Consider the following 27,862-nt stretch of genomic DNA (forward strand, 5'->3'; position numbering starts at 1 on the left):
GCATAATCATACTGTTAAATCATTACCTTATTTCATACTGTTTATCCATGAGCTTGCCTAAAGTTTTTTGGAATAGAAGCTAGTCACTGAGGTTGTGCTTTCACAATTCTGCTTTCTTTGGACAGGATTGAATACAGAACAGACCTTTCTCTTATGATAACTGCTTAGATTTGCATTGAGAGAGAGTAATCAATTATACAGTCTTGATTAAAAATGGTCTGCATTGAGATGTTCTAGAGATACAATTTCATTTTAAAATTCACAATAAGATTAAGAAAAAATAACTCAAGTTCCATTTGAATTATAAAAATTAAGGTATGTATTTCATAAATATTCATATCAAAAGCCATTTGTCAAAACATTCTGATACAAGTCCATTAACAGGTGTCTGTCGAAGATAAGATTTGGCTTTTACCAACTGTTCATGAACAGATGTAACTTGCTGTGACTTGGTACTTAAATACACGTGCGTACCAAACTGGAGGAAATTACTGAGGTCTGCCAACTGGAAGAGTGGGGTACCTGTGGGGCAGATGTTTATTTCCTGCGTGGCTCACAAGGTGTAGTTAGCGCGTATGGAATCTCTGCTGAACTCTAGGGAATGTAACTTCAGTCAATGGAATAAGAAATGTGAGCGGTGTACAACAGGACTGTGTTTGTAAGAGGGTTTGTAAGAGAGAATCCTGTGGAAGTCAGCGCTACTTCAGTGAATGGATGCATTTTTGTGGGCTAAGTACAGTTCTTGATCCCGGAATGATTGCAGCTAGAAATCCATTTTGGTAGTAATTTGTACAAAAGCTTGGGGGGAAGTAGACAATACTCAAGTCACAACAGAGTTCTTGTTTGAAAAGAGTTCTAAGTGTTAGCTTTAGAACTGGCTTTGTATTTTCTTCATCCTTATCTTCTCTTAAACCTCTAATAGTAGATCCAGCTCTTCCATAGGTACCCGCACTCTTAATTCTTTTTCAGTCATGAGATCAAGCGTCTCCTGCAGCTGCTCAGGGAAGTATTCCACTGCGTCCATGTAGAGTACCTAGAGAGGCAATGTGGGAATGAGAACTTGCCATCTTTCTGTCAGAGCAACACAGATAGGGGAAGCAGGCAGACACACAAACAGCCCTGGAGCCCTGTATACAAGAACAGTTGCATTTTAACTTGCCTATATGCTTCTGCTACTGCTGTGCTTATGTTAAATGTGGTTTGCAAGACTCAGCTGCCTCTGGGTCACACAGAGAGGACTGTTATCTCCTCATCTCATGCAGCACTTTTCGGTGCTGATTGTTATGTTTGTCTCCATTTCAGATGTGTATCTTTTGCAGGAAGTCTTACAGTAGTTCTTCAGAAAGGTCTACTTTCATTTACATGTTGGTCATTACGATAACTACTAAATTATTACTTTAAAAAAAAAAAAAAAAAACAACTTCAACAACTAGAGTGGTAACAGGCTTTTTTATTCCTATGCTTACCTTTGCCCAAGGACAGCTTTGAATGGCTTTATAAAACAATCCTTTACTCTTTTCTTTTTTTCCAACTGAAACCTGTGTGAAGAAAAAAGTGTTCACGTTTCCATACAGTCATGGTTGAAATAACAGATCAACTATTTTAGACAAGGGAATTACTACTGTAAAGCTTGGTGTTCCTCTACTGAGGAGCCCTTACAGCTACAAATAGTAATGGCTGTACAGTTGGATCGGTCACGCTGCGCAACTGGAGATGTCTGAAGGGGGTTTCAGTGCAAATTCACAACCCACAGCTTCCACCACAGGAGCATCTTTGGTACCACAGAGGTGATGATGCATTCCTTTTGTGTACTGGTGTGCACTTCTCAGTATGACTTGTTAAGGTTGGATCCCCTTACATATGAAAATGAGCAAGTTAAATGGCGTGTCTGGAAGGAGTTACAACTTCTCCCTCGATCCATTCAACTATTTGATAAGGAAAACACAGCTATGAATTTTTTCAGAAAGAGGCAGAGAGATCAGAATGCTGAGCCAGTCTGCTTAACTTCAGTCATTCCAGTTATGGGTAAAAGCATTTACAGTCTCTTGAAATTTTTTGAGTTGGGCTGCTTTCAAAAACACCTTACAGGTATGGGATTTCATAACTCCAAAAAAAAACAATAATTCTAAGATACCAAAGATACACCAATTGTTTTGAGATGTTTGGAGAATAAGGGCTCTTCAGTCACAAGCTCACATTCTCTCTTGCTCTGACTACTGCTGAAAACCAGATTCCATGTCAGTTCCTAAAATCCAGAAATTCTTTCTCGTATCATTGACACATTGCTTGCAGCAACTAGTTGTGGTGTCCTGTTCTCTTTACTGAATTCTTTACTGAATAGCAATGCGTTTCATTACTGGAAGCTCCGCTCTCAGAGCTGTGCTGAAATCTGGCTGAACTGCTGGCTCGGTGCTGCCAAGGCCAGTTCTGGGGTGCTTTGGGCAGTTCTGGGCTCCCAGCACAACAGAGATGTGGGTGTGCTGAAGGGAGGCCAATGAAGGACCACAAAGATTGGAACATCTCTCCCATGAGGGAGGCTGACAGAGCTGGGAATGTCGAGCTTGGAAAGAGCGGGCTCAGGAGGATCTTGGCACATACAGCTAAATGAATGGAGGCTGCAAAGAGGACTAAGGCAGCTCTTCTCAGTGGTGCCCAGTGCCAGGACAAGAGGCGTTGGGTACAAACTGGAACACAGGAGGTTCCATCTGAACATCAGGCAGCGCTTCTGTATATGTGCCTGAGCACTGGCAAAGGTTGCCTGGAAAGGCAAGAAATTGCTAGCACCTATATGAAACCACATTATCAGAAGCTATCACTCCTTGTAATTCATATGAATTAAGTTTTCCTTAATACTGCAAACAATAAGCAGCATTATAATTCAAAAATGTAACACCTTGAAAATGACATAAGCAGCGTTTCACGTTCCTTTTTTCCTGTGGTATTGTATATACTGTGCTGATGAGAAATTCCAGATATGATAAATACAGTAAAACTGATACCCTCTTCTTACCAGAAAGTTCAAATACATTCTCCACAGCAAGGGACAGTGGGTGCCATTTTCACTCTGAATCGCGTGTTCAAATAGAGATATAATCCTATTTGTTAACCCAGTTTCAGGAATAGTGGTATATATTTCACCAACATCTGCCCTGGAACACAGAGGGGGGGGAAGAAAAACAGTCACTTAAACACAAGCTAAAGACCACATCCAGATGAGAGAGGGTAGAAATCAAGGCACTGTCTATGCACAGGGGTTTGTACTTCAGGCTATAACATCTGAATGTTACAAAACATATTTGTAGTACTCGCTAATCCAATCAGTGATTTTTCTAAGTAGAAACATCCATTAAAAGCAGATTAAAGATTAAAAATTAAAGAATTTTTCTGTATTCACAGAGCAGCTCCTTCAAAGGGAGTAGAAAATTTCTCTGAGAGCAATGATCTGCTATCATCTGATCTTAAACCACTTATCTTAGTCTTCATTCAAGATGATGCATCCTTTGAAATTTGGCACAGCAACCCAAATTTGAGCCCATGTCGGCAAGCTGCCTCTTGATGTCTGTTCAGATTCACCACTGGCACCTTTGTCTTGGATCAAGCCCTGGGTTACAGCTCTGAATCTCAACTGTGATTAAGTAGAAAACCATTTTATTTTTCACAGTTTCAAATCCTACATTTTCCAGACATAACAAGAGGGGTTTTTTTGTTTGTTTGTTTTTTAGCAATTACTTTCTACCTACAGCTGATACAGACTGCCTCATTTTTGATGTTTGCATTGGAGGAAGGAGCCTGCAGCACTTGGAGCAGTCTCACCCTTTGTGTTTTCCTTGATTCAGAGGTCATCTCTCTACTCTTGCAACATCCAACTCGTCTCTATAGAAGTGTGATCTATGGGAACAGCTACACCAACAGAGAATGATCCAGAAAAGAACTAAATGTCACAGAGAAAATAATCATTCTGGGATTTTAACATGGGTTTCCAGTAACAGTAATGAAAACCCATCACACTGTCAGTCTATAATTAACAGCAAATCAAATTATAATCCTACTTTACATCTGATGGCTGTAGAATTCTAATTACAGTTTAGGATCACACTCACTGACTGCTCAGAAATGTCACTGTCATGAGTGCATGCCTGTTGCCAGACTATGGCAAAGCATGAAGTGGGCACACTTGTTTCAATGCATACTGATAACTCTGTAATTTCATGAAGTGCTAATATGGGAAGCTTACAGCTGTGTACGTTCAAGATATCATTTTCCTAGAAACTTCTGCTTCTATGGGAAACACGAAGAACCAAGCTGCCAACACTGGGGTACGTAGGTAGCACTAGAAAGGTACCTCCCAGTGATGAGTAGACAAGTTCAAGTTAAGGAGACCAGGTTTTAAGAATAAACACACACTTCTATTCCTCACAACTCCAACCCTTTCTTCCTTCCCCAAGAAAAAATATCTGAGTCCAGACCACACTGCAAACTCTGGAAATTTCCAGCCTCTTCCACCTCGTAACAGCCCCGTATGAGAACTGTACTCTCAAGCACTCACTCTGCAAACAGATCTGCCACAAGTGTGCTGTGACAAAGAAGTGAAGTAGGGCTGTGAGCTCAGCAAGAGGCCGTGATGCAGCTCTGTGTTACAGTACTTCTTGCTCGATGTACTGAAATGCAGCCATTTCTAAGCTCATGTCTATTTTGACCATCTAAACAGACAGAGCTATTTAAAAGTTACTTAAAGATGTGCACCATCCTGTGTCAGTTCTAAGTAGCCCAACACAAGCGATACACCATCTGGTCCAGCAGAAAGGGCATAAGACTAAAATCTAAGCCTGTAACTCTGTTCAGGATTCTGTCTCACTGTCCAGCCTTGGACAAAGAGCCCTGCTTAGTCACAGCTTCTTCATCTGCAAAATGAGAATGATAGTAGTGTTTCCTCTCCTCTGTAAAGCAATCAGATATGTTAAAAGAAAAGCATAATCATAATGAGCTGCAAGATATTACCTCTGGACATTCTCAGTAAGTTTTTTTCTCATCTGCTCTGCTTGGATGGCAAACAGCCACGGCTCTAAAGAGTTAGCAGACCTTGTGACACCATCAAAAAACCTCCGTGCCTTGCTAGCACTGTGAGACTTCTTCTGGCTCTGGATGTATGCTCTCCATAGAGCCTGGTTGCTAGGAAACTGTTTGAGGGCCTCTGTTAGTGCTTCTCGCAAAGGACTCAAAGGATAAGCACTAATTTTCATGTGGAATCTGAGTAAATTTGCACGCAGCAGTGTGACAGCCTCAAGAGCAGTGGGAAAATGCTGAATGCTGGAAGTCTCTGCAGTATTTTCACATTTCTGTACATGAGAAGCTTCAAGCTTTTCCAAAGCCTGCGCACACACTAATTCTGCAGCATCAATTCCAACAGTCAAATACTGGAACACTGTGTAACAGCCAACTAAGTTAACCAGTTGATTAGAATTACTGGCCCGATCCTGCTCAGAAACCGGTGCCTTATTGAAAGAATCTTGCAGTGCATGCTCGTACGTCTTACGAGCTTTCAAGACACCAACAGACAGCACTTGTCCATTGTAGGGCACGTATGGTCCGCTTTCAGTCAGTTTGGTCAACACATGAACAGCACGTGACGTAACAGCTCCTTCTAGGCTTTGCAGTAGCTCCACTTCCAGCTGGGCATAAAGCAGACTGAGGCTGCACAGCTGGGGACTCTTCAGTCCTCCCGTCCCTGCTGTGCAGAGGGCTGTGTCAAACACCTTCCTAGCATCGTCAGTGTTACCAAGCAGCCACTCCAGGTAGGCGTAGAGTTTCCAGAGAGCGAGGTTATTTCTGTTGTCAGGTGCTTTAAGGAGATTCTTGGCCAATTTTTTACTTTTCCTCCCTTGAGCTTTCAGCTTCTTCTTCTTTTTTGTTTGGATACACTGAACTACCTGCAGGGGAGAATAAGCAGAACGTGTTCTGAGAGAGATGAGGAAACAAAAAATATACTGTGAGATTTGGCCGTTGTTTTTATTTCATCGCTGTCTTTGATTTCACATCATTCTGCATTTCACCACTGGCCAAATCTGATGCTATTGAGTAAAGCCGTCAAGAGTTGTGTGTCAACAGCTCCCTTCTACGCACCCAAATTATGCAGGCTTATGATTCTTGTGCCTGCCACTGCATACATTAAATATTATCAAATGCCACTCCTTTCAAAGGCCAAACAGTCAAAAAAAAGGAGCTGCTAATCTGCAGTGGTCCAGAACAAAATATGAGATGCAAGTAGAAGCAACTTATGACCAGCACAATTAAACCTTCAAGTAGCTTTCACAGCAGAAATATGTTTGGGGGAAAAGCCTGCAGGTTTCATTGGAGACCTTCTGGTTAGGTAGTCTTTGGGCAAGAGACAGGGAACTTCTCCATATGGTAAACACAGCGTTAAAGTTTCTTAAAGGTTAGGACAAACTTGACTTCAGTGGGAATCTATTCGAACAGTGTTACGTAACTAAATGCATGCTCAAGTGATAAGGAGTTACTTCCTCCAATAACACTGCAATTGTAACTCACACAGGAAGTCATACACCTTATCACCTTATCCTGATAGGGTGATCAAACCATGGTACTGGGGAATATGCACTTTGAAGAGCACTGATGAAAGTACTTGGCTCACACACTCTGCCTTGTAAAAAACGATTTGCATCCATTCTTGCCTAGCATATGAAGTATCTCATAGCAGGAGACAATATACTAACATCCATCTAAGACTGCAACAAATATTTTATTCCATGAAAATATGTGTCCATGTAACACAGACTGAAGAACAGGGTTTGTTTCTTTCCTTTTCTTAGTTGGCATTTACTACTTTGAATACCCAGTCCTATAAGACTTAATTTTCCTCAGTATTTATTTTACTCAGATGTAAACACACAAGAAAGTTACACAGCATAAAAGCAATTATAAGCAGATTCCTCCTTACCTTCGATATTTCATACTGTAACCAACAAATGGACAGGTTTGATTTTTCCTTTCCTGAAAACAATGGAGATAGAACGTGAAAAACATTCTGTATGAACTCCTCTCCATCTTTACAGTGGCCTATGTGATGTCTCCTCCTTAGCATCGTGTCCATATGACCAATACTGCTGAATCCAGAAAGCGGCGTATCAATAGAAGTCAGTGGCTTTTCATCAGAAAGCACGTTGTCAAAGACATTATTTTCATCCATGGCAACATAGAGGTTGGGAGGAAAGAGCTTACTTATACATGGAACTCCCAGGAATTGCAAAAATGAATACACTAATTGATGCTGAATGTCCGGATTAGAAAGCTGGATTAAAGATGGCCCAAGATCATCAAATAATACCTAAAGATAAAATTAAATACAAACTCAGTTAATTTATGCAATCAAAATTCAACAAACCTGCAACTTAACTAACTAAAGAAGCTTTTGAAGCCAAAAAGGATTTATAATTACTATTAAATAGTAAGGAATTTGATTCAAATTAAAAACAGGTCTAGAGAAGATACTGATGAGGCCATTTAACACATTTTTATTTGAAAATCAATGTTTGACTTGACCCAGCTCCCAAGAAGAAAAAGTTTCCAATTATGTGACTTGAAGCTAGCTGCAGGCAACAAAGCCTTTGTTTATTTAGTGCAGATATCTTTTTAAACAGAAGATCCGTGACATTTCTGATCTGTAACAGATGAGGGAAACCACAGAACACAAAGACAGACTGTTTGCCTACAGCCCTCTCCTAAGTTTACCATAGCATCCCCAACGATTTCAGCAGAGTCAGCACCAAACCTCAGGTGAATTTTGAATTACAAACAATTGAAAAAAAAAAAAAGAATTACTCCTTTAAAAATACCCATTGGCAATGAACTCAAATGCAAGGGTAATTTTTTAATCGCCCCTTGTTTTACTTTGCTATAGTGACCTGTCTTTCTGGATCTTCACAGTCTTCTTCTGCTTGATTTTTGGTTTTGTCTGGCCTCCAAGGTAACCAATGTCTTGATTCACGAGAATATTCAATATCCATCCAAATGTGCCACTTGGGGAGAGTTTTATCCTTTATTTCTTCATCCTCATCTATTTCTTCTTCATCATCATCGTCTAAAAACAAATCAGGGACGCCCCACAATGCACCATTATTAAAGAAAAATTAATCTACCAAATCTATTTGACATACAATGTAACTATTTACAAATGTAAACAAATACAGTGCTAATCAAGCAGACATACGACAGTGCTGAACATTTTTACATCGGAGCTCTGGGCTTTGACACCAACTCTGTACTGTTTCTAAACTTTTTGAATGAGTGAATCAATGTCAGCATTCAAACTTTCTCATAGAGAATAAAATTAAATGCCAGCAGGCTGTGGGATACTCGACAACAGCAGTTTACAACCAGCAGCCAAGAGCCAGCAGCTACCTTTTCATGCAGTGTAGGTTCTTCACTTCATACCTTCATACCTTAGCGTGCTATCTCAAATGTGTTTTATGAATATTCATGAGAAAAATGCTGTAAGTAAAAAATATTATTATGATGTCAAACATTAAAAACAATGCTTGGCAATGTTGCTTTGAAATATCTTTCATTTAACCATTTAATTTTCATTCATTTAATATTATCATTTAACCACTTTTGCTGATCTTAGACACTTAGATGTTACTACAGTGTTTTTTCTGTGACAGCACACCTTAATTTTGTGCTGTAACTGATGAGCACTTGTAAGTTAAAGAAAAGATGTATCTGTTTAAGAAATAGTCTTGACATGAAGGGAAGCACTGTAGATGACAGGACAGGGTGGGACTAAGCAGCAAGGAGGTGTTTTTTGCATCCCTTGTTGAGACAGCAACCTTCACTTCTACATGTTGCCTGACTCAGAAGCACTCCAGTCAGAGGAAGAAGCAATTCCTTTATTCTCTGTGTCACACAGAGAAAGGCAAAGTTTTCCTTTTATTGCTATTCCTTTTATTGCTACTATTGCTACTATTATTTGCTGTAAGAAACCAAACTCATATGCTCCTACAATTAAACTAGGAAATGCATAGGCAACTATCATCTAAATAATATAATCCTAGCTGCTCTATGTGATAACAGAGTGTTAAGAGCTTCCTTTTACTTTAGATGGGCACAGGTCTGAACCAAACAGTCATGCCTTTCAGAACAGACTGCAGGATGTCCCTTCCCATCTCCCTCCTTTCTCTTCCCTAGGAAGGACAGCAGCATTCCATAAACAATAGGGGACATAAAACACTCAGACACATTTTTGAAGTGTGATATAGTTCATCTTGAGCTTGCTAATGCTTCTATGCAAAAACATGGGAAGAAATAGCTTGCATCATTCTAAATGAACTTTTTAGAAGAACACAATGACACACAACTACACACACTGATATGGGCGTACCAGGATTGTCAAGAGCAACCCAGCCACCCTTTTCTTGTTGGTGCATCCATGCTCTCCAGCCTCTTGCTCCTTTTTCTCCAATTCGTGGTTCTCCACTATCCCAAAAGGGTTCAAAGAATTCCACCTGTTGTTTTTGGGCAGGGGAAACAAGAACAGAACATATTTAGAAAAATAATTTTTGCTATAATACAGACACTGACTAAATCAATTTTGGTTGTATCTGAAGTTTTTGTTAGATGCTGCTTAACAATCTGCAGCAACTCAAATCCTTTGGTTACACATGTGGCACAGCACAGCTGTCGTCAGCTGTGCTTATTAGCACAATGATCATTTTGAAAAGGTATTAAGCTTTACAGAAAGCAGAAGACTTTTTTTTTTTTGTCAAATGTCCTTTGCAGATTCTTCAAGGATAAGGTTCTGAAGTCCTCAGGATGGGGCTCTCTGAACCCAAATTTTCCCTCCTCACATCTTTTTTGGATCCATGAAGAAATTGGTTCAAGGAGCGATGATTCAGATAACCATACTACTATGGTCAAATCAAAATGCTACAGTCAGACACAAATACGAGTGGACTGAGATCACAGATCACAGAATCACAGAATCACCCAGGTTGGAAGGGACCCCAAGGATCATGTAGTTCCAACCCCCCTGCCTAGCAGGGCCACCAAACATACATATTCAGATCAGGTTGCCCAGGACCCCGTCCAACCTGGCCTTAAACACGTCCAAGGACGGGGCATCCACAACCTCCCTGGGCAGCCCGTTCCAGGGCCTAACCACTCTCCTAGTAAAGAACTTCCCCCTAACATCCAACCTAAATCTTTCCTACTTCAACTTAAAACCATTTCCCCTAGTCCTGCTGTTGTCAGCCCTAAGAAGAAAAGATCAGTTAATCATCTCTCAGGTTTCAAGATGATCAACAACCTTAGGGCTTTTTTCAGTGAGTCAAAAGTCCATGGTTCTGGGCCTAACTCTGTCACTGCCTGTATGCAATCTTCTCCTCTTTAGATTCAACTCCTACCCCAATTTCTGTATACTTAGCTCTTACTACCATCTCTTCTATTACATGCTTCTACTGTGTACCAAACCTTGGAATGGACATTGACATGGGACTCGAATACAAATGTTAACAACAAAATTTACTCTAAGAAAAAGTAAGCATCAACATATCAGAAAATGCAGGGTTTACAGCAACTGCAAAATCTAATTTCTGGTCCTTATGGATTTATTCTTTGCACCAAGTGAGACAGTGAATTGCAGAAACAGTACGGAAACAATGAATTCAAGACTGAGTCATAATGTTTCTAAAAGAAGGCAGAATTAGAGAGGTTCCACCAACTGTAAATCTAGCATTTTCTTATTTTCAGTAATTGCACTTCCCAGGCCTAGATACTGTCCTGTTAATTCTGGTTTGTTTCCATCTGCATTCTTATGACTTTCTGAACACTACAAATAATCACACCATTTTTTGTATGATTGGAAGCGTAACTCAGTTTTTGTGTGTGTGTAACTATACCACACCTACCATCCTGCACAATAACTGAAGTCTAAAGTTTTGGCACTTTAAGAGGACGCTGGTATTATCTAAACTCCAAGATGGCTTCCCTGGTAGTCAGTGGTGTTAATTTAGAGAACAAAAAAATGGTAGCTAAGTAGCAGATGCTAGAGAAGGTGGGGTAATAAAAGGATTTTTAATATTACCTAATTTTTGTCACTTACAGCAGGCTAACTGCTTAGCTGGTGCCTCTCTCCACCACTCATTAAAAAGGAAGTGGCTCCCAGCAAATCAGTGGGAGGATGCTATGCTGGCAATGGCCCACTCTCTGAATAATAGCTGACTGTTACTGGGGCCTGTGCCTAACAATCTCCTGAGCAAATCTAGAGAGAAGTGATTTAATACTTACATAGGATGTGCTGAATGGAATATCATGGGAAAACTAAAAGATGTTTTAAAGCATGAAGATGCTCCCCATGTAAATGTCAAAGAGTTACTGAGAACATGTAAAGGAGAACCTAAGAAAGGCTACAAGAACTGCCTAGTGCAAAAAGCTGAATATATAAAGGAGAACCTAAGAAAGGCTACAAGAACTGTCTCGCGCAAAAAGCTCTAATTTATAGGTCCTATCAGCTTTCTCCATCAACAACAGTAACAAGACAACAACAGGCTACTCTGGGAAAAAGTAGGAAAGCACTAATACCCAGACTTTGGTCAGCCAGCTGAATTTTCTCCATCTTTATTAGTAAGAAAGAGGACAAGAAATTACTGGTTATTTCACTTCCATTATATATAGTGGAAGCATCAGTTTGACACACAGTTTCAGAGGACCCACAAGCATTTTTCCAATGCAGGCACCACCTTGAAGAACCACAAAGAAAGCTGTGATTCAAAATATTTTCCCCAAGTCCCTAAATTTCACCAATATTTTTCGGCCACAGCATTCTCTGTAATGCACAAGGACATAAACACGTTTAAATAGAAATTGCTACCTGTCCCTTTGTTGGCAGATCTTTTACGCTGTCAGGTTTAAAGAAGGTGAAGTCAATCAGAGCCTGAAACAAAGACACAGCCTTCTCCGAATGGCCAGCTTGTCTCAGAAAGTGGCACTGCTGAATAAAGATAGCTGCGAAGTAAAGGAGATGAAGTGTTAATATTTCAAAGAGTTTTGTTGTGAAGTATTTTATTACAGCCCACAAAAATACAAAACCCTAATTGCAGTGCTGTGCGGTGTAGTTGTTCTGGAACGATACCAAAATCCAAAAGATGGGAATAACTGGCATCAAAGCATGTCAAAACTGTTGTAGCCTGATCAATCTGAAGTCCTCTCAGTTTCATGTTTAGATACACACATAACAATGTATGTTTATGTAACTGATTCTGATCCTTTTGTCTATCTATTTATATTAAGAAGTGGCAAGCATCTTACCCCTTTTGTCTTATATTCAGATTTACATCAGATGCATGCATACAGAACTTGGAATTCAGGTAAAACATACAGACTAGGTGTTTAAATAAATTGTCCTGCAGAGCCACCAATTGTTTCTGATAATGAAGAAAGACTTAAAGAGATTCCTGAAGGTATTTAAACAACAAGAAGTGTGTGTAATGCACCTAACAAATCCTCCAAAGCATTGTAACCAGTGCAGACAATTTTCCCATCAATTCTGGTATTTAACTGCCACGGGGGAAAAAATGTTGTTTCCTAGCTAATGAAGTTTGATTAAAATTTTGTGATGAAAGAGATTACTTCATCGGGTCCTGCTGCTAAACAGAAGCCAAAAATAAATGATAAGCTAAGATTTTCTGTGTGATAAAAAAAGCAACACATACTTGAAGCAAAACAAAGATGAGCATTTTTTGGTGGTAAATACTGAAGACATCATGAATGGGTATTTGATTCACTCCACAATGCTAAGACCCTTCTGCAGAGGGACCTAAAAGATACGGATGTTTCTGCCCAAACTTCTACATACAATTTTAGAAGTAGGACTCCCTTCCCACAGCAAAACCTGAGAATGCTTATTTTCACTTGCTTTACATTCAGAGATCCCAGTAAATTTAAAATGTAACAAGTTCTATTAAACAGTTTGAAAACTGGCCTATAATTTTAAAACAAAACTAACCTACTTCCTTAACGTTTTTAACAAATAATTATTTCCAAGCAAAGTCCAATGCACTGCACGGAACTGCACACTAGATGGCGCAGTCCAACACTATTTAAAACCAGCTCTTAGATTTAACCACAATCAAAGGTCAAAGGTTGAAGACAGAAGTCCACCATACATCTACAGTGCTATTCTTCTCATAGCTCATTTGTGACATTCATAGTGCATTCATGTTAACAATAAATGAATAAAATGGTCATTTGCCTAGTAAGTACGCTGTCAGCTCAAAATTAGCTGAAGAATTGCACAGGCGTCGTACTGAAACAAGCAAACAAACAACCAAAGCACCTGTCAGACCAAAAAAACTCCACACTGGAAGCTTCTCCACTCCTATTATTTGAATTTCAAAGTGCAGTGGGAGAGAGGGAAGAAATCCAGAAAAACAAAAACAAAAAAAACCAAAAAGGGGAAAAAAGTCCTCAGCAGTGCTTGTAAACAAATGGCTACAGTGTTAATACCTAAGTAGAAATTAAGAGTGAACTGAAACACAAGGCGAGTTGGTTTTCTTTTCTAACTATCTATAAAAGTAGACATGTCAAGAAACAAGTTTTCTGAAACCATCAATCAACATAAAAATATTCAATTAGTTAAAGAGATGATAGAAAAAAACGTTTCTCATAGCAGTTACCAAGTCACATACGTTCTGCACAGGGAAAAAATGAAAGAAAAACCATTCTGTTTGCAAAATACAGAAGGCTGAATGAAACATCTATCCTGAAAAGCAGCCATTGCAATTGGTGTACAAAGTGATTGCAATATTGAAATCAGAAGCAGTCTGACCAATCAGAAAATACCAGGCAGTGCAACAGCCACCTGCCAGCACAGGACTTTTCCTTTACAGCACATTTTCCAGTGCTTGATCCAAAATGAATCAGAAGACCGTAACATCTGAAATTGAAAATAGTTTATAACCCAGCAGCTCAATCTTAAAATCCCAGATTGGATGCTGTATAACAGATAGCATCATTTCTCAAACAGCAGTTACAGGATTTGGACAAAAATAGAGACTTCTTCAACTGTGCCACAAATGAAGCAGCATGAACTACATCGCAATAGACAAATAAACCCATATTCATGGTGATACTATTATTTCCCCCCTCAGGGTATTCATAGATTAATGATCACAGTGACTCTTGGAGGTAGAGAAGCATAATTGAAATGGGATATGTCACATTCCTTTGGCTCCAAATAAATTTAAAGGCTGTGCCAGAACTGAGCAAAACCTGCTTCTTCCCTGGATCCAGTCCAGCATCCTAACCATCCGACTAACTATCCTTCTAGGGATAATTATATAATAAACTCTAACTGGTAGATAAACACATCTAATAAACACAAAAGGCATGATCACATGCTATTACAGCTCAGGATTCTGAATCTACTAATTGGGACTCTTGAGAAAACTTATTACCCTTCTGTTTTCTGTATTAAAGTAATTAATCAATAACCTTTTGTACAAAAGGAATTGTTTCTTTCACAAGCCAACCTTTTTTTTTTCCTTATTCTTTTTTATACTTTTTAAAGATAAAAGCACACCTCTTGGCTGTTGACTGCATTTCTTCAGCCTTGACATTTGTACTGTAAACTACTCAGCACATTAGACTTTTCTGGATGTTACATCACAAACTCTTCAGGGAAAGACAGCATCTGCTGCATCCATATTTGGGTGGAATATCTGCTTTAATTCTCAGCTAAAAACTCAAGACTTTGAAAAGGTAACAGAATTCCCATAAAAGATAGGAAAATCTACTCTTCTAGGGAATGTAGTCAACTTTTATGAAGACCTTTCCAGTGGTAACACAAAACAGAGAGAAAGAACCTTACCAAGCATGGCTTCTTCTGTGCCAGGCAGTGGAGGATGTGATACCATGCTGCCATCCTGTACAGCTGCCAAGGTAGTCAAACATTTTCCATAGAGGCTATTGATTTTAGAAACAGAAAAGGTACTGAATTGACTTTGGCAGAACAGGAGATATTTCTTCCACAGCTCTGGATTATTGGGATGTATGAAAATTAGTTTCTGCCATTCTTTGATCACAGCTGGTGATTCCCAGAATTCCGTGCAAACATTCAGCCTGGCGAGTTTCAGATCAACGTTACTTGGATTGCTTTCAATTGCCCTCTCTAAAATAGCTAGTTTCTTCTCCAAGATTAACTTCAGTGATTTTCTTCTTACTTCCTGCTCTCCCGTACTGGCATAAGGGCTAGGTCCTCTCATTAATTCATCCTTTAAACAAAACAAAGATCACAACAAAATTAGGAAGAATCATCACGAGAAGAATGCTGACACTTGTGAAATGAATTAACAGCTCGTTCTGTGTAGCAGATTCATAGTGAAATACAATGTTTGTGTACTTATTACTCAGAAATAAGCCACCTGTCAATACACATACCTGAAATGAAACAAAATTCATCCAAGCCTGAATATCTCTTGGGTTTTCTCTGACTTTCTTATTATGTTCTTCCACTTTTGTCATTAGAATGGGGTTAACATTTATCCCAGGCTCTTGAAACGCCTGCTGCGTGTTTACAGGCTCATGTTCTTCACCTTTGTACCCTTTTCCTTGTAGCCACTCTGTAGTTGATGGATCATAAATCCCAAGAGGATTTACTTCTGTTGTGTCAGAAGGATCGCTGGCTTCCACGTGGAAAACTGGTATAAATGCAGCTGGGTCAGATGGAGAACTTTTATTGCAAACAGGAATCCCATCTGTGTTCAGGCTCTTCACATTGTTCTTTGAGAAGTAGCGCTCAGGTCGCCTCTGCAATTGCTTCTTCTCTGATGCTGTGCTGTCCCAAGATATACACTGTTTCTTTGCATCTATGCCAAGACAGGACTCTCCTCTCCTTTTGTATCTTAGAAGGAAAAATACAATTAAACATCTTCTAAAGCACACATTAGAAAAAAATAACTCATTTCTGAAAGAAAACATGAAAGAAGTACATAAATTCAAATTGACTCAAATGACATATGCATAGAGCTTCAAAAGTGTAAGAACTTGGCAAATTTCCTCTTATTTAATGCACCAATGTAATTATTTTTGCAGTGACATCAGAATTTATACTATCACTCTAAGCTTACTCTCAGTTCAACAGTATCTGTCATGCTTGCAGAGGAAAAATTATTTTTTCCTCCTATCACTTTAAGCCATCCAGGCAGACAATACTGGGCAAAGATGAACAATCCTGTCTACAACAAAACAAATGTTCAATCAAAATATGAAAATGTTCTTTATTCCCATTATTTCAATTATAATTTCAATTATTTTAAGATATTTCCACCCAAAGCAAAGTTAAACTCTGAAATAAGCTGTTCAGATATTTTCTCATCTTCGTACACATTTGAATTATCAAACATTTCACAATCAGTCTCAATTTAACAAGTCTTGCAGAGATTCCATGACAGTTTGAATACCAATACAAACAGATTCATTGTACCTTGCAATGTCCCCTCGATACAGGGATTTGTAGGCCCAGTTTGCAGGGTCTGATTTTTTGTCTATTCTGAAAGTTTCTGCTGTGAAAGCCTGGACATCATCCAGCCAAACAAAGCGGTTGCTGGTAAGATTTGATGTTTTATCATCTAGACTGATGAAAACAAGAAGTATACTCTAGTTATTCATGTGCATATTCAGCATTACAAAAACAAGAAGCATTGCATTTCTGTAGTTCACAATAACTTAATTTACCCAAAGCCATGGCACATGATTCCTTACTGCAAAGTCAGTCAAACACTAGGAAAACAAAACAACCAAGCAGAAATACACAAATAGGGCCATCAAAAGAGAACAAAAATATGTCTAGCATTTTCAAGAACTGGACTGAAAAGTAATAAACAGATTTAACAAATTAATTCCTTGATAAATTATGTTTTTAAAACAATACTTTATTACTTTTCTAACTTAATTGTCTCAGTAAGATGCTACAATAAAGAAAAAGAGGATAACTTGTAAGAGGATTATAGAATCAAAGAATGGTGGTATGGCAGTAGAGGCTGAAAAATAGCATTTTGTGGTTAAGAATTTGCTCTATCAAACAGTGTTCTTGTGCTCTTTGTATCTGTTGTCGTTTCCACTAGTAAATAGGAGGCATTACTTTCGGAGCAACCTGTAGATGAGAGAACTCAAGTGGAAATTGCACTTGGCTGAGATCTAGAGGAAACCACGAACTTCCAGTCTGAATTCAATACAACTACTTAACTTAGTGAGTGAGTTTTAAGCCCTCAGAAGCTTTCAAAGCCTTCAAGATAGTCAAAATAGGTCTCCAAACATCTTCAAAACTGTTTCATTATGACCATGTTTTGTTTTAAAGAACAGCACTTCACAGAATATTTTAGTCACAGTATTTCAGAAATAACCTATCAAGTGTTTCCAACTCCTTTTCATTGTTTCAAAGATAGGTTTGATCACTTAAAGCATAGGGGAAAAAAATAAACAAAACAAACACCAGAAGCAAAAATCTCATTCATTAGGCAGAAAAAAAACCCAAAAAAAACAACCCCCAAAAAAGTAAAAAAAACACTGAATTTAGATCCTGTATAGCATTGATAAGTACATACTTTGTAGCAGCTTTGTCCTTGACGTGCTTCGTGTCCAGGTCTGATTCGCTGCTACTGGAGTCCCCCTTGGCTTTCTTTTTTGTCTTAGAGTGGTGATGCTTTTTCTTTTTCTTTTTCCTTTTCTTAGTTGGCTTTTTCAGACTCTCATCTGTATCACTTTCCCCTGATAAATCTGATCTTGAAGTATTCCTATTTGGAAACAGGTATATACTTAGATATCTGAGTAGTAAAACTGTAAAGAGGCATCACTGTAAGAAAGCTCATAATCATGTTCCCCTTCACCTTTGTTCTGCCTGTATTTTGGGAGAAGAGAGTTATCAGCAAGCCATTCAATGAAATACAATAAATCTGCAGTAAATAACATACAGCAATATAATAATAATGATAAACAACAAGATTTTTTTTGACATACTATTTTGCAAAGGTGAATTAAGCACGGTGAGTTTATTATATCATTATATTTGAAGGGTAATCTGTAGATTCCTTAGTTTTGTGACATTAAAATTTTGAAAATGTATTAAAAAATAGAATACATGACTGATAAACAGAACTGTGATGGCATTTATCTCAAACAACACATGCAAATGTAAGCAGAAGCATGCAGAAAGAGGTATTCAACTGTGATTCTTATAATAAAGACATTCTGTCTCATTTCCACCAACAGTCAACATGAATGTGAGAGCTTGTATCAAATTAAACATGACTAAGTTTTCATACTTGGCAACTACAACTGGATTCCGTAAATTATTAGGTTTTAGTTGTAGTCTAGATATGTCAAGTGTAGCAACTGTTCCGGCAAAGGTACTGAAATCAACCAGCCCTTCAGCAAATATGGTGCTGAGAGCACATTTTTGTAAAAGGATAAAATCAGGCACTTCAGTGATGAGCACGCTCTATGCAGCTGCACAATTTGATACATGTAATATCTCATTAATTCACATCTTTAACTAGTTCTTAGAAAGTAAAATAATTCCTATACTTGACTGTGAAATGGTTGACTGAACTGGTTTTCACAGAATAATCACAGTGATGATCCTTAATCTTTACATTATTTCAAGGGCCACAGGACGTTCAGAAGCTAATGAAGAATCATCACTCAGCCCCCTTTCCTGCCAGAATAACAAAGAATTAAATGTGGCTGTGAGAAAACGAAAATGGGAATGTAATTACGTAAGTATAATTTCTCATTATTTTAAGTTAAAGGACATGGAAGTGTTATTCATACTTCTATATATGACTCAGCTCAGGACTTTTAAAATAGTGAACAGTGAAATGAAAAGCAGCGCTAAAAGCTCCTGATTTTGGTCTCACATAACAAAAGATAAGCAGGACATCAGAAAGAGGCTATTTAATTAAAGAGATACTGAAGTACATTCTACCTTCTTAGTGGTGATTTTTCAGGGGTGAGATTTGCAGCTTCTGCAGTGCGCTGATGCAGTAACAGGGCATCTTCCGTAGAGAAGCTTGGGTTACTAAGCCAGTCCAGTTCTGCGGGTAAAAAGGAGATCAGTGCAAACTAATTTGCTGTGGTTTTTTTAAAGCTGGGGGGTTAATCTAATCAACAGACAGCTAAATTTACAGCACATGTCACTAAGTCATGAGGAATAGTTGAGTGTTGGAAGGCAGCCCATCAGATTTCCATTTAGCAGAACGCCAGGTTTCAACAAGGTAAAATGTTTAGGAGCTGGAATCTTCTTGAGACATCAATCTAAGCTTTTAAAAAGACACTATGTAACAACACTTAAAAGTTCATACTGAAAGCAGATAACACATTTCAGATACTGCTATATACTTGGAAAAAAATAATCTCTCCCATGCCCATTTAACATAGAAAAATTCTAACTTTGAGAGTAAATTTGAAACAAAAATAGAGAAGGATGTAATTACATGAGAGGAGTTGTTAATGAATGTAATGCAACATATGCAAACTTAGAAAATTACAAAATACACTTTATTCACTGTATGGAAAATATATTTAACACTATTTTACTGATAGAGACAACCATTACTGATAAGAACACTCAAATGTTTTACACAAGATCAAAGCATTTCTCTGGATTCTCAGTTCTTTAACCACTGTAGTATCATTACCCTTTGAAACTGTGTGAGAAAAGGCTAACTGATGTTCATGTGGATGCTTTGGCTGGCGTTTAGCATCTAGACCAAACATTTCAGTCATTAGATAAGGTGCTGACAAGATGTAAAGATGTGGTTTTGCCATAACTTCACTGATATCAAAACTCCTATTTTCATAAAGGAAACCTGGAAATTTCTAAGTGTGTGGAAGTTGCTAACATTTAATGAGGAATGCTATTTAGCAGAAGCACGGCGTGTAACAGCAGCCTTGCCAGTGCCACGCCATGCAAGTGGACAAAAGGAACGCATTTCATCTCCGTGCTCTTTACAACCATTTTTGCCTCCATGTTCTTCCTGTCACATTCTTGTCTTTGTGTTTTTGCCCACACTGACCTCTAATCCTTAAATAGCACTAACTCACTGGCTGCCAAGCCATACATCTCTCCTCCTTCAGAGTTCTTCTTTCAGAAATATCTCTTCATACCATACTTCTTTCTCCTGTCTCGTGTCTCTGACTTGTTGTCCACAAAAGGCTTTAAAATGGAGCAGGCTACAGAGCAGCTTGCTAACCTAATATGAACTCTCAAATCCCCATAATCAAGCACGGCTCCATCCTCATTCCCCAGGAGATGGGAAGCCCAAGGAGAGCTCCTCCCAGCTCATGCTGAACCTCCATCCTGGGGCGCTGGGACGCAGCCGCTCTGCCCAGCCCAACCCACCCCCTGCACAGCACTCTTGTTCTCAGCTCACTGAAACCTAACAGGTAAAACTGAATGATGAAAACTCAGTCTAATGTGATTGTGTCCCTCTGCCTGGCAACTGGAACCACCACACCTAAGGCAAATATTGCCATCCTTTGGTGCCAATCAGCACAAGAAGCTTTTTTTTTATTTCCCTCCAAGGAAATTCCTTAACCGTTCCATATGTGAAACACACAGGACTAAAATTCTAACCTGAAAACTCCATCCCTAATTGAGATAATTCAATAACTGTCTCATAGCAGAGCGCTGCTTTGCACAGGAGATATCTCAACCAGATTAATTTAATGTGATGTTGATTTTTAAAAATTGCTATTTTCCATACATTCAATTATTTCTACTCACGTTGGTACTGAAGAAGCAGGGTAAAGGAATACAGGAACAAAATGCAGCCCTACAATATTTTTCCGCTGGTCACACTCTGGTGTTCCTTACACACAGACAAATTTAGAGAAGATAAATCAGCCCAGAGAACTCCAGATTTAAGTAAATACAACTAATCTGTGCATAAGAACTTTATTTACTTACAGAAATAAAGGATAAGTCCAATTCCTTTAAAAAGAATCCATCACTGTTCAGATTTGCATAGTATCACCCAGATCCGCCCAACAAAGCAGGGAAATTTACTGGTTGGCAGTCAGTGGTGTAAAGGCTCATGACTAAAGAACTAGAACTCATTAGCAGACAGAGCTCCTCAAAATCATTATATCTATTTCAAAGACATGCAGAACATCATCCAATTTGTCACTGGCCAGATCTTTCATAATGTACTCCAGGCAAGAAAATCTTCTCTGTAGAATTTGATAAACTGCTGTTTCCCTTTCCAATATGTAATAATTCATTTACTAGTGTTATTTATTTTGGCAGGAATTTATTGTAATATAGTTCTGTATTGATTTGAATGAAATATTATGGTTCAAAACCACTTGAAATATATTAATACCGATACTCACAACACTTAATAAAACACTGGCTTAGGCTTGTCAGAGAAAAAGGTAAGCCAAAGCAAAAAGAAGTTAAATTTCTTTCATAAGCACACAGAACTGCTGGGATGAGATCAAAAATTCAAGCCTTACAGTACCCAGACCACTAGGAAAAAAGTCTACGACATTAGAAGATGTTAGGTCAAGATCTTAAACATGTTATACATCACAAAAGAGGTTTTTCATTGATTTCGAAAGCATAGTATCTGGCCCTCCAATAATTAATGCAGGTAATGCATTTTTCAATATTACTTGACCATGTAAACATATTAGGTGCAGAATGCCCAAACAAGGAGAAAAAATGTCTGTACAACAGGTATGTTAACTCTTATAACCTTGTGAGTTAAGGCATTACGGTTCTAAATAATTTTCAAATGGAGGTACAGGTCCTAAGCAGCACTAACAGTGTCAGTCTGAAAACTAAAACAAAAACAAAACAAACAAAAAACCACACAACTCACTGATATATATTTCTCTTTAATTGCATTATTTGTTAAATCTCTGTTCATTTTATCAGTTTAATCAAGAAAGTAGTAAAGCTTCAGCTGCTTTAAAAGAAAAAATAAAACCTGGGGCTGATCAACCATATAAATTTCCCTGAGGCGCAACCCACTCTTGAAGTCTACAAGTCAGTCCCGACAGCACCTATAGCTGATCTGGCAGAAGAGTGAAACACCATCTTTACATTTCTCTGTTTGGAAGGCTGACAGGAATCACATTCTTACATGAAGAGTGAGTTGGTGAAACTCCTGCTTTTCCTTCTCCCTCATAAGTCAGCAAATAAATCTTGCAATGAATCTTACAAAAGAATCTTACTTGAATCTTGCAAAAGAACGAAGCCTGGATTTCTGAGCTGTATCCTACATCCTTTATACTGCCTACTGCTGCCACAGCTTCAGGAATTACCTGGGTTCTCCAGACCCTTCTACTTCCCCACATCCCATCACCATTGCCAGGGCAGCATGCAACCTGTGCTGTACCAGATGTTTATTAGTTAGCCAATGTGTGCATGATCAACGCCAAGCAGTTCAATTCGCGTTACAGCCTCTCTTGCAGGAGTGGCACTCACACAGATTTCTCTTTTCTAAGCAACCATAGATTTTTGTCAAATCTCTGGATCTGCCACTTTTACTTCCCACTCAAAATGAAATTTATTGAAAGGGTTAAAAATATTGAAGGGGAAAAGAGAGATACTAAGGGAGCAGGCCAGCAAACATGAGATTCACTTCCCTAGGAAATCTGCATTAAATATAGCAAAATAACATCTACTAAAATCTGTAAGTGTTGTTAACAAAATGTTCTAAGATGTTGGATTAGCTTTACCTGTTACTCCCTTACTGATGTGAAGTCACTCACTAAACATGTTGCAATACACTTAGAGTGGTGAGCATAACCAGATTTCTTGATAGCTCAAATGGGTGTTTCAGTGCCTTACAGAAAGCTCACCTTGAGAAATGGGGTCATAAGCATTAATCCCTGACTGCCTGCAGCTTCATTTTACCTGAAAGATGAGATCTAGCTCCGTTTTTAAAATATTGAAGAATTACACTGCAGGCTCCAACCCCTGTAGCACAGTCAATATGTCTCTGTGGGCACATGAGTGAAATGGTTAGAATTCTCCAACTACAGTGTTTTCTGAACAATTTAATCAAACTGACGGAATACTTTGGAAAGAACTGAACTATTTTTTCCATTACACAACATGCAAGCCCAAACTTCCTTGTAGATACAAACATTTCAAACATCAAAATAAATTCCAAACTTCATATGCTACCATCTTAATGTTTTTTGCTTGTCAGTTGTCAAAAAAGCTTAGTATTCTCGCAAAACAGACATATGTTCTGAGAGAACGTAACAAATGAAAGACGTAAAACATTTATTTTGTGATGCATGTACTTGTTATTCCTCTAGAAGCAATCTAATGGGGTTTTTCATACTTTCCCCAAAATAATAAAAAATAATAACAATTACAGTGCATGTCTACAGGGACAATTTTTAAGAGTTACAGAGTTGTGCAAAGAACTTTTGCTGCCTTTCAGAATCCTGAAAATCTGCTTTTAGCAATAATCAGTGCATTATCTTAACTATAAAATACTTTGGATTGTAAATGATGCTGTGCATAATGCTTACATTATTGTTGGTGGGGTTAATTATTACCACTGCTCTGTTCACTACAGCTACTGATAAATTTGTAATCAAGCCTTAATCTTCACAATCTAACTGAAAGAAAAAGTATACAATATTACTTTGAACTCCAGAAGATGCTGAAATTCAACCATCTAGCAGGACAGGACGAAGTACAGCCAAACTTCTGTTCCAGAGAGCACTTAGATTTATATAAACAGGTTATGAAAGCTTGTAACAATGTCAGATAGAGGTGAGAAGAACCAAACAGGGCAAGAATGTTTACATTACTACCTCAGTTTTTATGATAAAACTACTAAGCAGTCCTGAGTGTACCACGTTAAAAAACACATACTCAGTGATCTCCGTATCATGATGGACTTTGGCTTCATATCAGCTCTGAGGAAGCAGAGCCCATCTATCAAAGATACTGAAGTTGCCCATCAAGTTCTCAAGTTCTCACAAGCTGAATGTGTGAAATTTGATATATGCCACCATAAATGTGGTTCTGAGTTAATACCTAATTTTTATGACTTGTACTGAAACACGATACTTGAAAACTAAGTACGAAAGTGGCTAAAACATAAAACGAACAAATGATGGTTCTTAAAGCTATGCCAGTATTTATACAAAAAACATCCAGTAAACCAAAATGTAACACGTAAACAATGGAAAAAAAAAAAGAAAAAAAAAAAGAAAAAAAAAAAAAGAAGAAATCTAGAAATCTAGACCTGAAACTAAGCCACTAAGCCTCAAACATCTTTTTCTATGTAACTTAATCTTCTGGACAGGCAGTCTGTGGTGACACATTCTGAATGGCAAACCTAAAGGGATCCATTATCAGAGTTTTAGAATTTAAGCAGAGACCTCACTATTAGAGAAATCTCACTGCACCTCTGCTTGGCACAGCAGCTCCTCTCTTCCTAAAAGCTATAATTTTGGGATCTTATTCAGTCCACTGTTCCCTGCACCAAGGGTAATTAGCAGAAAGGCTTCCCAGCATGGCTAATGCATCTCAGTACCAGCAGAGATTGCAGTACCAACAGCTGCAATACCATCAGGGAAATGTGGAGCTGGTAAGGACCTGGCAAGAAGCTAATCCAGCCTTACAAACTCACTGTGATGACTGGACCAAGCATACAAGAAATCTACCCCAGACAAACAATTATATTTGAGCTTCCCCTTCATTATATAGAGTTCTTTACTCATTTAATAGAAGTACAACTCACTAGACAGCAATCATGACAGTCAGAAATACAAATCAAATCATCATTTCCGTAACAAGTCTTCCAAAAATGATCCTTTGCAGCTCTAAATGCGACTAAGGAAATTGAGATAACACAGTATTGTTTTTTATGCTGTCCAGGCTAGCGAGGAAAAAACACTCATTTGCTGCATAAAACAAAGCACACCTTCTCTACCAGACACAAAGCTGACGTGTTTATACTTTCCAAACAAAGATGGGCATTTCTACAGCCATGCTTCCAGGCAGAGCTGGGATCAAAGCGAGCACAGCCAAAGCACAGTAGAGAACGCAGCAGGCGAGGGCGGGGCCAAGGCGAGCGAGGCCCCTCCCTATAAAGCAGCCCTCACGGCGCGCTCTCGGCATCGGTTGCGCTCCCCACGGACCCTGAAAGCAAAGCGCCGTTACCGCGCACAGGACCCAGCAGTAGCACAGCGGGCCGGCCGGAGCGGGGCCGCGCGAACCGGCACGGCGCAGGAAGCTCCCTAGACAAGCGGAAGGGCTCAGCAGGGCCGGGCCGCGGAGCGCTACTGGGAGGAAGAGAATTCCCCGTGACTTTACCTTTCCTGGAGCCCTCGCTGCTGCCGGCTGGGGCCTCCCCGGGCTCTGGGGCACCGGCGAAAGCCGGGAACAAGGCCATGTCCCAGCTCTCGCCAGCAGTACCTGCCCGAAGTGCCCCGCGGAGCGACGGAGCAAGATGGCGCTGCGGCGCCGGGCATGCTGGGAGGTGTAGTCCGCCTGCCCCAGCTCCCAAAATGGCGGTGGGAACGCGGCAATTGCTGAAGGCAGGCGGGCTCGGTGCTGCGGGTGTCCTGCGTTCTCCGAACTTCTGATGGGGCTGCTGTTCAGCCCGTAGGGAAGAGTAGGGGATGAGGGTTCTACAGTCAGAGGCAGTCTTTCCTTCCCCACCGCCCAGTTTTCCCTCGTGCAGAACGCTGGGAGCGAACACTGACTGCAGGTCTGCCCGGCCAGAGAGTCCATCCCAAATGGCGCTAGCAGCGGTTTAGGGGAGGAATAACTACTCCTACATTCAGAATTGATACGTTTTCTAACCGGAGGAGACGCTTATCATATCAAATAGCATCAATGAGCAAGCCCTCCGTAAAGGAGATGGGAAAACAACAAACACTTTTATTCTTATGACCTCTTGGGCAGAATGTTTAATTATGAACTGTGCGCAGTGGGAGGAAAAATGCAAGCATCCCTATTTATTTCTCTACATAATTTTACACACCATGATGATACTTCTGTTTATTTATTTATTTATTTTTATCTTCTGGATAACAACTGTGCTTTTTTTTTTTTTTTTTTTTTTTTTTTTTTTTTTTTTTTCTCCTCTCCCCTCTTTGCTTACCAAATCCACTCCATACTGTTGTCCTTGGATTCTTCTGGTGTTTCTCTAGTTTTTCTAACTGCTGCTCTAGTCCTGCTGCACAGCCAGAATTTCATGTAGTAATTAAGCTCTAGGCATACAAAAGATGCATGTATTACAGGAAATTGCAAAGACCAGTTTGATCTCCACTGCTTTCCCAATGCCTTTTGGTGATTCTGTTTCTTTTTTTGCCTCTCTGAAGCTACAATATCTCTTAGGAGCCTCATGCTGAGTGTGAAAGATACTCAGTATCTACTGTGTAGAGCTATTAGGATTGCTTTCCTATGTACGCTATTTCACATTTAACTGCTATTCTTCAACTGTTACTTTATACTTCAATTGTGAATTACTTCAGTAACTACTCTGTCAGTATTGCAGTTGATTTATACTGACTCCTTCCCTACAATCTGCAGACTTTGTCAGCTTTACCTTCAGTGTCTTTCACAGCCTATTGTAAATATTGAAGAGTCAGATCCCAGGGAATTCTGTGGGTGACTTACTCCTTTTGAAAACTATAAAACTGTTTCTTTTATTCCTCTACATTTACTGAGAATTTTGTTGTGAACAAAATTATGCCCAGAAGGAGGCATTTGTTCAGGAACAAACAGAACATTCTGTTTGCTAGAAAAGCCCATAAACATTTTATACAAGCTTTATCAGGGTGAAGACTGGAGCACTAGGTTAAAGTTTAAGAAGTTCTGAGTGATCAGAACTTCCTATAGCCAGAAAATATGCAATTTTATCCACTTTCATTTGTAAAGAAATAAAGGAAGTTTATTCCTATAAATAAATAAATAGCCCCTTATTTTTTGGCTATTTATCTACCTTGTGCCCTAGAGGCCCACTATCCATCTTTTTAAAACAAGAGAGGAGTAGATTTTCCTGTAACAAAAATGTATTTCAGATTCTTCTTCTACCCTCAAATCAAAACAAATGTCACATCTACTTTGACAGATAACATTCAACTTATTGCAGAATTTTAAGGTAGCTTTGTGGCTTCCATAGATGATACTTCTAGTTACTGTAGTGTATTGTGATTTTTTTTGTTTTGTTTTGTTTTGTTTTTGGTGTCCTAGTATTACAGGATCGGATATTTTCATTTGAGGGAGAGGTAAGTAACACCCGTGATGAACTGTTCAAATGCAGATAATGAAACAGAATGTTTAAATAATCAGTATTTAAAAAATAAATAAGCTACACTGTCTATATGAAGGAATTTTTCATGTTTTATTACCCATTATTTTGGAAGCAGTTAGCAGCTCTTCTAGATTTTCCCTGTGTTTCATGATTTCTTACGGAAAATACCTGCCAAACTGTCATTAGTCTGGCTCCCTCTCCACCCTCCAATAAAGTTCATCAAACCATTTATCCCTAGTTATTATCCTATTCCCATTTATCACAAACTTTTGTGAATATGTGATGTACCTAAGTCTAATTCACTGAGTGCAGCCCCTGAAGAAACACTTACTGTACACCTGTTCAATAATTATATTTTGAAACTTGTTTGGCTTTTGTTTGTTTGTTGTTTTGTTTTTGTTTTTTTTTACTCTTAGCTCCTGTTGCAGGACAGTTCAGGACCTTGATTTTCTGATGCTTAGACCCATCTCTGTTTATACCCATCTGCTTCTGGGCCAGCATTGTGCTATGACTTCAAAAAACTCTTCCTTCACCAGGGAACTAAAACTTGGGTGTAA

The 27,862-nt window shown here is 38.9% G+C and overlaps 1 protein-coding gene across 5 annotated transcripts; it reads right to left on the reverse strand.

Annotated features, from left to right (window-relative positions):
• Positions 1 to 295: 295 nt before the first annotated feature.
• Positions 296 to 26,109, reverse strand: NRDE2 (NRDE-2, necessary for RNA interference, domain containing). Of its 5 annotated transcripts, none has more exons than XM_048948306.1 (14): positions 25,183 to 26,109; positions 18,992 to 19,100; positions 17,613 to 17,801; positions 16,493 to 16,642; positions 15,448 to 15,910; positions 14,879 to 15,281; positions 11,882 to 12,015; positions 9,395 to 9,518; positions 7,920 to 8,095; positions 6,956 to 7,342; positions 4,999 to 5,927; positions 3,011 to 3,149; positions 1,467 to 1,538; positions 296 to 1,033 (listed from the first exon to the last, which is right to left on the reverse strand). In XM_048948306.1, the coding sequence occupies exons 1-14, from the start codon at positions 25,775 to 25,777 to the stop codon at positions 908 to 910; spliced, it is 3,996 nt and encodes a 1,331-aa protein (XP_048804263.1). In that variant the 5' UTR covers positions 25,778 to 26,109; the 3' UTR covers positions 296 to 907. The 5 variants fall into 5 exon arrangements, with proteins under 5 accessions (XP_048804263.1, XP_048804267.1, XP_048804266.1 ...); XM_048948310.1 differs by having other exon boundaries at positions 25,358 to 25,542; XM_048948309.1 differs by having other exon boundaries at positions 25,205 to 25,542.
• Between the last annotated feature and the right edge of the window lie 1,753 nt (positions 26,110 to 27,862).

The sequence above is a fragment of the Lagopus muta genome, chromosome 6 (assembly GCF_023343835.1).
Source record: "Lagopus muta isolate bLagMut1 chromosome 6, bLagMut1 primary, whole genome shotgun sequence".
Lineage (NCBI taxonomy): Eukaryota > Metazoa > Chordata > Aves > Galliformes > Phasianidae > Lagopus > Lagopus muta.